This window comes from Rhea americana, unplaced genomic scaffold, assembly GCF_003343005.1.
Source record: "Rhea americana isolate MKP2758 unplaced genomic scaffold, rheAme1 scaffold_146, whole genome shotgun sequence".
Taxonomy (NCBI): Eukaryota; Metazoa; Chordata; class Aves; order Rheiformes; family Rheidae; genus Rhea; species Rhea americana.
Window position 1 is genome coordinate 589,748 of NW_028185550.1, and position 11,365 is coordinate 601,112.

Sequence of the window (11,365 nt, forward strand, 5' to 3'; positions counted from 1 at the left end):
TCACATTGTGTTTTTCATGATCGCAGTTCACGGTTCAGTTATCCTTTGTCCAACAAATCATCTAGGTCTTTCTCCTTACAGTTTTAGATGATGAATTCCCATCAAAAAAATGTTATTCTTGCATGGTGTTACACTTTCCAGACTGTACCGTTATTATTTCAAAGTCATCTTTCTGTTTCCACATGATATACTTTTTTGGATATATGTCATTTTCTTTGCAGAATTTTTGATCATGTTTCTACTTTTGTGCTTTGGCCATTAATTAACATATTAAAATCAGAAGATTAAATAATCTGAGAGAAACGTTCCTATTAATTTCCCTCCTGCTAGTTATGCTCCCTGGAAGCATAACTCATCGTTACTGTTCTAATGAGCTTCTTCCCYTAAAATGCTTCTAACCAAACAATCTTTTGAGATTCAAATGGCTTGTGTCTCTGTGTTAATTGCATCAATAGGCTTGAGTGCTGACAGAAAAGTATGACTTATTCTAGTCTTCTCTTCTATGGTATTACTCTTCATCCTGGTAATTCACCAAAGCTTTTTAAGTGTATTTGGATTTTCATGTTGGGGTTATTTGATTTTTTTTTTTCTTTAAGTATAGTCACCTTCATTTCAGTGCCATCATCCTATAAGCTTCTTGCTGTTTTGTCTGTATTTTAAATCCTTGTGCTGACCAAAAATGAGGTCAAATAATTACTTAGTTTTCAGGTTAGTCTACCCTTCATTTCATGAGAATGTTACATCATATTTATCTATGTGCTCATTAATTCTGTTCCTTATTAAGTTAATATGGTAAAAAGAACAGTGAAAAGTCAATCTAAATTATGCATGGGTCCTCAGCTTCTCTCTCAAGACTCTTTTTTTTTTTTTAAAAAAAAAAAAAAAAAAAAAAGATATCCTTGTATTTTCTCCCTTCTATTCTTCTAGTACAAATGTTAGGTTTTGTTAGTAATGGTTATTATTCCCTACCTTTAAAGGTTCAACACTTATACTAACACAATACTAACGATGTGTTACTGCATTCATAGTCACACATATCTGATACTTGTCTCTTTAGTAAACCGTCCTTTTTGAAAGAAGGCAGAGGAGTTCTGGATTTTGTTTTCTCTCACAGAGATTATTTGAAGGGTTTTCAAATGTATTAAGATCAGATAGCACTCAAGCAAATGCTCTGTTCCCTACTAAGCCCAGAAAATTTGTTTGAAATCCTTAATAGTGATCTATTACTACGTAGATACTTTCTTTTATTTTCTCTCCTAATATTGAATATGATGTGATTAGCAGGAAAGCTAGGGATAGGGCCAAAAAAGCCTCCATTTGCATTTTTGTTGTGTGGTAGCTGCAGTTCTGAGTAGCAAGTATGTGAAGAAAAGCAAAACTCTTCCCTATTTTTATGCAAATAATTACATTTGTTGTTACAGTTGTTGGTTGCACTTTTATCCTGATGTAAACAGTATCTGTTTACTGTCTCAATAAACAAATTTGAAGATTAATGTCAGTATTTATCATTACCTTATAAAGAATTATTTTACATGATTGTAGGAAGAACTCTTCAAAATAAARAGAGATTAAAACAATTTTGGAGCTTGGTTAGACACTAATATAAAATCTGCAGCATATAACGTATCTTTCTTCCGAAGTCCTATTCCTACTGACTTCTACCTCACTCATCTCTAAGCATTAAAAAGCTCTGTGGAAGTTTAATTAAGGGACTCCTCTCAGAGTATTCTGGACATTTTATTTATGTTGTGTAGGGAGAGCCCTTAGCAACTGAGATATTGTTAATATTTTGAGCTAGACAAAATAGTCTAGATGATCTAACAGCTTGCTTTCTGGAAAAGCAGCAATCTGTTCTTTTCTGATGCTCGCACTCATCTGATCCATCACTGAGCCAGTTTATCTGATTTAAACAGGCAGAAGCCAAAGCCCATGGATTGGAAGTGGAGGGAGGAAGTGAAGTTATTTTTTCTGACTACACAAGRAGTTGTCCTCCTTGTCCCTAATCTGCCAATAACACTCAAGAGATCTTAAAAGAAAATTCCTCCCATCACTTCATTACTATAATAGAAGATATTACTGGAATAGATCATAGAAGTACTGAAATGTTTCAGGTGGGGAGGCAAATTACCCCATCAACATCTCCTCTGGTTTTGCCAGCATATGGAAAGAGAGCTGGACATGTTAAAACCTCATTATTTACTACCACAGTATGCAAGACATTATTTTCAACAGTGGTTGCTCTTCATTTGATGAACAGAGGTATATTAATGTCATGGAACTCTAGAATAGAAAAGGTAAATGTAAAAGTAACCAAAGAAGTTTCTTGATGGAAATGAAAAACTTGATCTTTCTTATTGGAAAATAGATGCAAGTTCTGTCCTGGAAAGACTGCAGGTTAAGAACTTTTAATTAACTTTGCATCATCAGCAGAAACCTATGTTTTCCTTTGTAATCTATTTCACTGCTAGCAATAAAACGTGTTTTTGAGCCCCAGCCTTCCTGTCTGCCTTCCTTTCAGTCACCCTCATCATCACTGGTTTTCTCTTCTGAATCATTTTCATATTCCTCATCATCGTATCTGAAGGCACCCTGAGCCTCAGGATCAGACTGAGCCTGTTTTTCCTGCTCACCARTATGGTCAGACTGAGAGCTGGATCCTTCCAAATGCTCATCCTCATCCTTGTCCTCCTCACAGTGGGAGTCAAGCAGCCGGCCCATCTTTGCTTCCTCTTCTTTGCAGCACTGGTCAGAGTCGGGGCTGGCACCGGCCTCGCCTGCATGGCAAAGCTGATGAGCACGAAGACTGGCTCTTGCCTCCTCCTCCTCCTCACTGGAGTGGTYGTCCTGGGTGAAGGCTCTGACCGCTTTTCTTTTCTCCTCTTCCTCCTCCAGCTCCTCCTTGTAGGACTGCTCAGATCTGGGACTGCTGTCTGCTGCTTCCTCAGATAATTTATTTTCTTTGACTTCATTCTTGCTGAGTCTGAAAAGATAATTTGTATGCAGGATTTCTTTTTTCAGGTAAGATTTTTTCCAGTAGGTTTTAAAGGAATACTACTTTTATGTAAGCTAGGACAAATCCTGCTAGACTAGACTGGGGTAAAACTAGGAGAGGAAAAGGGAAAGGGGGCACTAGAGGATATTTTTATGCTAGAAAGTATTTCTAATGGCATTGCTCATATATTTCCATTTTTTCCACTTCTGTTTCCTTCTATATCATAACATCAAAAAATTGAAAGATATTTTCAAGAAAAGGCATATTTAAAAAATTCAGTAAAGGTAATGCAGAATGAAACAAGACTAGAGAACTGCTAGAATTTTTGGTTTAAAAAAAAAACAAAATTGTTTTTCTTCTTCATTTTTCTTTGAAGTTCATTACATTATATATCCAGTGCTCTCCTCTGTTTTATCAAATAATATTTAATTCAGGAAAAAAATAGCAATGCTAACATTAGTAATACTAACTGCCTATAGTTAGACAATTATATGGGAAATAATACTAATCTCCTGAAAAAAAACATTAAAAATAACTTTCTAACTATTAGATATGCAATGACCAAAAAAAAAAAAAAGTCTTTGGTAATCTCTACCTTTTTTTGGTGTCAATAGAGGTTTTAAAATCTTTAGCATTGGACTGTTCTAGCATGCTTGTTGTTTGCCCTTTCTTTGACACAAACTCAGTGCATATCCCAAGTTCTCTCAGAGTGTTAGAATAATGCTTCTCTGCAGCTATTCTTGCATTTCTCTGTGGGGGGGGGAGGGGAGGGAGAAAAAGAGTGGTTGAGTATTACCTAAATTAATTAAATGCTTGACTTTTGATACTTCTGTTTATTATACTAATGCTCTGTTTAATCAATTGCATCTAACAGGTTACGTGATTATTTGCTGCAGGTAAGAATGGTAAAACAATACTCAAAAATTGTATACTGAATTTTCCTTCTTYACTGTACTAGCTTGTGTCCAGTTTGCTTCCTGCCCCCACTGGCTATTGAAGAGCTGTATTTACGTAGCTGCTGAGGGAGGAGAGGGAAGATGCAGAGACATGAGAAACCAGATGCAGTCTTCATAGGGCTTCTCCCTTAACCCCTCTTTTTTCCTATCTCTTTCTGTCCTCACTGAGAGCTACTGCCCTAAAAAGCAGTATTGATRCATCCCTTTACATGACTATTTGAGAAATCACACAATCTGTATCTCTGTCTCTAAAATTGAGGGTGCAAMTTCTGTTTCTGTAAATAAGATTTGAGTAAGGTGGACTTGTCCTGCAATCTACATGCCCTGCTCCGCAAGCAGAGGCAGACCAGGAAACCCAAGTCCGCAGAACAGACCAGAGAACCAGATCTACGACTTGCTACTTCTCTCTAGTTTTGGCATCCAGTCAGTAACTGCACTATCAGCATGGTYGTACTGAAACAGARAGGGAAAAATAGAGCATGTGTGTATGTATATGTGTGCACACACAGAGCCCTATATACAGAGAGAGTGTGTGTGAATACAGTGTGTGTGTGTATTTACATATATATATATGTGTGTGTGTGTGTATGTATATAAAAACATATAACTTCATAGTAGGCACAAAGAATGCTTGAGTTCATCTGTAACTTCTCTCCCAAGTTGCAACACCCACATTTTTTTCTGTAAATTTTTGTTGTATTTAGAGCTACTCACATTATAACTGAATCAGATATGATTGGGTTTTCCCTTCAAGACAAAGGCATGCAAAGAAAACTCCTTTTTTTTTTTTTTTTATGCTAGTGTTTGCAATATTGGCTTATTAAAAGAATAAATGACCATCATGACTTTTTCTGAACATCACACTTGACAGTATTATTCATTTGCCAGGGCAAACGATTAATTAGCATTCAGTTCCATTTGGGCATCAGAGACTTGTACATGGTATACATCATAAAAAAACAAGTCTTTATGCTGCTTAGGTGCATTTTATCTGTAGGGTGAGATGCAAATTAGGAAAATACTACAGTTTAAATAACTGAAAAAACTCTGCCAATAAAAGTCATTCTAATTTCAGTACATTTGTATTTGTAGCTTTCACACAAACAAAGCCCTCTCGGTTTAAATTGGTACTCTTTGCCAGCTCTTACTGTGAGATTTTGATAAGAATGAAATTACTTAGCAAAAAAGATACGAAAAATGATGTTCTCATCTTTGTTGTAAGTTGCTTACAACAAGAAAGAGCTATTGGAAAAATTAACAGACTCAGGTCAAATGGGGAAGATGATGAGTTATAATTCCTTGCAACTCTGATTTACAAGAGCCGTCTCAGTCCTCTGTGCAAGCAAGTCATGAATGCTTGGCCACAAATAGTAATACAAATAGTAAAAAGAAATAGCAATATTTACACAGAGACAGGGCAATAGAGATTAAAATGGACAATTACTGTTCTCAAAAATATTTTTCAACTATATTCTAAAAATGTTTGACTAGTACTACAAATGCAGTTTGACTAGCACTACAAATGTCTTAGGCATCATTTGACGATAAAATTAGGATGTAATACAAGACAACCTGAGTGGCTCTTTCCAAAAGCAATGGCCTTTGGTTTACTCGTTCTTCCATTTCTTGCAATTCTTGCAAATACTCTTGCATTCTCTGCTTCTCATAATTCCTAAGAGAAATATAGTACATTATACTGATTATTACTTTAGAATACAAGAAGTAATTTCCTACAACAGCTGAAAGTTTAATTGCTTGTGACAAACTAAATATTGTCCTACTTAAAAATACACAAAGGATAAATTATTTTATGCTGGTTACAGAGTCTGAGATAAACTGTCTCATTTTCACAGCAGTTGTACTGAACAAAACTCTCTTAACTAGGCACTTTGCATCTGCAGAGAGAGGTCCTTGCTAATGAGGTTAAATAAGTCTTCCTGAATCTGGATTCTTAACTGATACTGAGATTTTCCTTAAACACTCAATTCATACTTTGACAGAAATCCCAGTTATTCTAAACAAAACTAAAGTTTGAAAGGGCTGCTAAAATCAGAATATACTATAAGAAAATAATTTAATATAAAGCAAAAACCAATACCTTAAAGTTGCACTTAATGAGAAGACTAATTTGCTACTTCAGCAGTCTGACCTGCAAGTGGAATGGCTGCATTCYGGATGATAGTACCCTATTTTTTTTTCCTAGTTGGCTTTTCTGGGGTCCAGTCAATACAGTGGGATGACTAAACTGTTGACTCATCAGCTTAAATCATACCTTTACTCATAGCAAGCACTAGGTAACGCAGGTAGCACGGGTTGTAGTCCTGCTGTGTGTGACAAGGTCCCTGACTAGACAGGCTTGGTTTAGATCCTTTAAGGCTTTTGTTTTTACCATAGCACCRTAAAATTTTGAGCTACTTCATTGCCTCAGTTCCTCTGTTCAAGCCCCATGGGGCTCGTGGAGCCAGCTCAGGTTGCACCTAAGCTAATAAATCTTCTGGAAGCTGGAGTGCTGGGAAATGAAGGAAGGGCCGTGTTGAGCGCTGCTGCGCGGAGCAGCACAGGGCTCGCTGCTAATTAGCTCAAGTGTTGCTTGGAAGTGACTGTCCTGCTGGGCAGGCCCTGTAAGTAGCACAGCTGTGTTTACACGGGGCTGTGCCACATTTAGTAAATCCTACTGGTTTGAAGTTGCCTCTGCGCTGGACCAGCTCTAGCATTACTAAGTCAAGATATTTAAAGGTAAGTACAAGTGTGTGTGTGTGTGGGGGGGGGAGGAGGTAAATAGGTGATGTTATATACCTTCTATCTCCTCCCTCCTCTCTACCATTTTCTGAATTTCTGCAGTATTTGCAGTGCTTTGAGGTAGTTTTTCACTGTTTTTGAAGGAGTGAACTTCATCGTTATTTGCTCATTCTCTGCAAAGGTTTTCTACAAACCCACTTATCTGTTAGAAGAGCACTTTATTAATACACCTTATTACCCAGGCTATGCTGAAATAAGCACTATCAAGTWAAGCACTTACACTAGCCTTAATGCATCAGCACTAGGGAAGTAATCTTGCTTTGTAGTAGCATAATTACRTGTGTAGACAAGAATTAAGCACGAGTGTTTTACAATACTCATAAAATCTGCTTAAGCTAAATACGGTGAGGTGAAGTTTGCTACTGAATGAACTCAAATTGAACTTACAAACACACCTATTGTCTCTATTAAATCTCCACTTTGCTACTGTAACTCRGATTCATTTCTGCATCTGTCCTAGTCAGTAGATCATCTGCCCAAGGAGATCCTGTGCAGCCAGAAGCGCTTCCACTTGCATCATAAAGTTCTTGCTATTGACAGAACCTGCTGGCCATGCTGCAAAACTACTGTGCTAGAGCTCTGGCTCAGGCAAAATACTTAGAAATGACTCCTGCTCTTCTCATGTACCTCTAGGACCCTGCTTTAAGCCTTGCTTCTTCTAAGACTGTTGCTGCTTCTTYCTTGTGCTTTGGCTTCAGCTGCCTCTGGGGGAGGTAGCAGGTGTCCTGGTGATCTCAAGGTGTCCTGGCCAGTCATGGACTGCCTCCGTAGCCAAGGAAAATGCTTATTGCAATGCTTGTTCTAGCACCCTCGCTTACACTGCTTGGCTACTACACTTCGTGCTTTTAGTGCATGAGACTGCGTGCTTCTGTTTGTGCTGCTTTTTCTATTTCTGGTCACAGTGGAGCAACATTGGTGGTGAACAACCGTTACGAGGTTTGGTGGTGAAACAGTATGTAGTACTGTCTGGCGGAAGGGGCTGCAATATTTCAGCAAATTTGCTTATTACAGCCAGAGTGTAAAAAAGTCCATTGGGAAAATTGTGGGTTTATTCCTATTTTAACTATATTTTCCTTAAAATTTAGTATGTTAACTTAAAAGTTGCCAGTACAAGCTACGAATCTTATAATCAGGCATATCTCCTAATCAGTCACCTTGCAAGGCTTCCCTGGTATTATTTTGCACTGTTACTGGCATGCCTGGTGCGTGCACTATCATTCCTACCACTCTGCTCGAGAGACCTGCCCAGCCTGAAACAGCAGGGACAGAACTGTTGGTGCCTCTCTCACCTCCTCCGTGAAACCATGCCTTAGACAGAAAACAGTACTGCACTGCAACCATACCCCAACTGTTTAAGAAACTCACTAACAGTTCATTCAGACAGGACTGTTTTTCCCAGGATGAATAGAAATGGAAAGCAGAAATGCTGAGYTAGACATATACACAAGGTCAAGCAGCAGCTCTGGACTTCGCTCCAGCTTCCTCAGACCTTGATCTATCTGTTGACTGCTACTCTACAGCGCATTTTAAAAAGGCCCTGCTGTTTTTTCCTATGTACTACGCGATCAGTTAAAAACATATGTTTGTATTTCTACTAAAGGTAACTTTGGATCTCATCCGTCTTGAGCACCAGCAGCGTCCTGGTTGGCTGTTAATATATGTGCTAAAGTTGTAACATTACTGCTCTACTTGCTCCTTTTAAGTGGGAAACCACCAGGACAAAGAAGTGAAGTGTTCATTGCATGAGGAATGATAGGGCAAAAGTTGTACCACCGTCTAGCAATCCAGTAGTGCAAGGATGTTATGTAACCAGGCTATCATTTTTCCTTTTGATTTTTTTAAACTGATTTTCCTTTTTAGTTGATATGTCAATTTAGCAAACAAAGGAGTCACTTGTTAGCTGACTTATATAAGGTGAAACACATGGATTAAAATCATTACAATGGGCACAGTTTTCCAGTGGAAATACTAAATTTGGCCTTTTTTAAAAACTAGCTGCTTATACAGTGTATAATTTATCAAATATGTAATTATGTAAACTTAGACTATGCTATATTTTACATTGTAAGTTTAACATAAAACTTACAATGAGGGGTTCAGGATTTGGGAGAATGCAACAAAATACCTGAATGTTTTTAATTTGGATTTAGACATCTGAGCTAGGCTCTGATGTGGGTCATTGGCTTCAGCCCGGGTTGTTATAATTTTCTGCAGTTTTTTCGCTCTTTGTTTCTGCTTTGTTCTGTTCCTTTTTTGTTCTTCTTCCAGTTTTCTCTTTTCCTCAAGTGAATTCCTGGGTGGAAAAATAAACTAGGCTGAACTCATTTTAAATCAAGAGCAAGACTTCAAAGGAAGTTTTGGCAAAGAAAATTGAAAAGAGAAAAGGGGGGTTGAAAACAGTGTTGGAATTAAAGGGCGGAAGATACAAGCCTTTTAAATGATTTAGGTATATACCAGGAAACAGCAGTCTTATGTCCATTTCCTATGGACATGTTGAGAAAAATGCATTACTGTTTATTTAGAAGTCATAAATACTAATTAAGTCCTTTATTTAAATTATTAATATATTAAAGTCCTATATAATAATTAAGTCCTTATATTGCTGCTATATTTACTGCATAGAAGAATTAACTACCTATGTAGAAGTACAAAAAATGTCTACTCTTTAAGTATTTACAAAATGCAGTGCATCACTTAAGTGGTCACCTTATGGCTTGTAGCCGTCTTTTGGTGGATTCCGTGATTTTTGGTGATTTAGAATCTCCAGATCCTAAGAGAAGTGAATTTGCACTAGAATGCCTCATTTGAGGTTTACACCTCGGAGAGGCATATGGCCAGCGTGTTTCTTTCAATTTTTCTTCATCCTCTTGAATGTCCTTCAAAATCTTCCCTTTGTTTGAGGGAATATATGGAGTACGAAGATCAAAAGGTTCACAGACTGTAATATGTTTCACTTGTTTTTGTTGCAGGAGCTGTTTCTGAAATTTTTGGTGTAGTATTTCAAAATCTGGAACGTTTGATTTGATTTTGGGTTTATGTTCTGTTTCCTTTGGTTCAATGCACTTGTGTTTCTTCTTTCTATTGATGTCTTTAATAGCCAGTCTGCTGCTGGGTAGAGATGAATTACGTAGCAGCTCCTCAGCTCTCATTTTGATCCTTATTTCTCTGTAWAGCTCTTCCTCCTTTAACTTGTCATTAACAGCTGGACTGTAAACACATTTAGGAACTGGTTTTGCTTTGAACAGTTTTGTTTTCTTTTCAGGTGCAGAARGGTCTTTTAATTGCATTTTCCTAATTTCATTCTTTTGCTTCTCTCTTTCAATGAATTTAAATGGCTTCTGAGAAGCCAAAAGCCTAAGTTTGCTTCTCTCTTTCACAGATTTTCTGCGTTCTTCGTTTTGTTCCACAATTTCATGGTAGAGTGGAAGGAAGACGGATGCTGGCACTGGGTTGGCTCGGAACTTCTTCTGACACTCTGCTTCTTCCTCTAGTTGCTTCTTCAGTAAGTTTTTTTCCATTTCAAGCTGTGACTTTGATTTGACATTCTGGTCTTTTTTCCTAGCTTCTCTAATAGTCATCTGGAAAGGCTTGGGCACAGTAACTTTGGGGGACCATGCCTTCTGATTCTTCCTCRTCGTTCTGAATGCTGGTGAGCCTGGTAAGCTGTGTTTGGTGCGGGGGATATATACTTCCACAGAGAACCCGTCCCACATTTTTTCAATCTGTTGCTTAGCAAATGATGATGATCCAGTTTCACTATCATTTTCTTCAAATACTAATTCTCTGTCAGACTCATCAGATATGCTTGAACCTACAGGATCATTTAAGTCAGACTCAGAAAAGGATCTGTGCAAATTTAGAGGCTGGTATGAGCTCTTCTGCCAGGTTGACCTGTAAAAAGAAAAAATTGTTTTGAGTCAAGTCCAACAGATACTGATGCAAAGCTAGTGATTTCCACTTCCAGTGTCGTGATAAAAATAAAATGGACAGAGCTAATGGGGAAGATGAAAGAGACAAGGCAAAGGAAAAAAGAACATGGCGCATTCACATCAGGTCATAGTTTTAAAGAAATTTAGATTATGAACAAATCAGCATTCCTTAAGGAAAGGCATCATGCTTTACTAAACCTGTTGCTTGGTCTCCACTTCACTCCCTCACTCACACCTGTAAATCTCACAGTTCACTAGTGAGGTGAGTAAGCATTTTAAATAACTTTTTATGATTACCTACTTATAGGAAATGGTGAGAGTAATTTGCATCTTCAGAAAAAATTGCCATACTTATGATGTCTGCAAAGCACTTTAGAGCCTTCAGATAAATGGCACTACCAAACTGAAGATTATTAATAAACATACCTATAATGTATATTAGAAGCAGCATCTTTCTTGTCCAAGGATTGTACTCCTTTTAAGCGTAGCTTATTCCGATACATGCTTTCTAATTTCGCCATGGTCTCCAAGTGGGCATTCTTCAGTTCTTCCAGCTTCAGGTAATATTCTTGATTTGAATCGCACATTTTGGAAAAGTCTATCCACTTGTCACAATTCCCATTTATGAAGAAGGTCTGCTCTTTGTCAGTCTTTGAATCCAAATCAAAATTATCCTGGAAAAGATTTTT

The 11,365-nt window shown here is 37.5% G+C and overlaps 1 protein-coding gene across 1 annotated transcript; it reads right to left on the reverse strand.

The window, feature by feature from the left end:
- Positions 1-903: 903 nt before the first annotated feature.
- On the reverse strand, positions 904-11,365 carry FAM161A (FAM161 centrosomal protein A). Its single transcript, XM_085299158.1, has 6 exons — positions 11,103-11,365; positions 9,454-10,638; positions 8,873-9,040; positions 5,521-5,620; positions 3,588-3,742; positions 904-2,980 (listed from the first exon to the last, which is right to left on the reverse strand). The coding sequence occupies exons 1-6, from the start codon at positions 11,261-11,263 to the stop codon at positions 2,515-2,517; spliced, it is 2,235 nt and encodes a 744-aa protein (XP_085155284.1). The 5' UTR covers positions 11,264-11,365; the 3' UTR covers positions 904-2,514.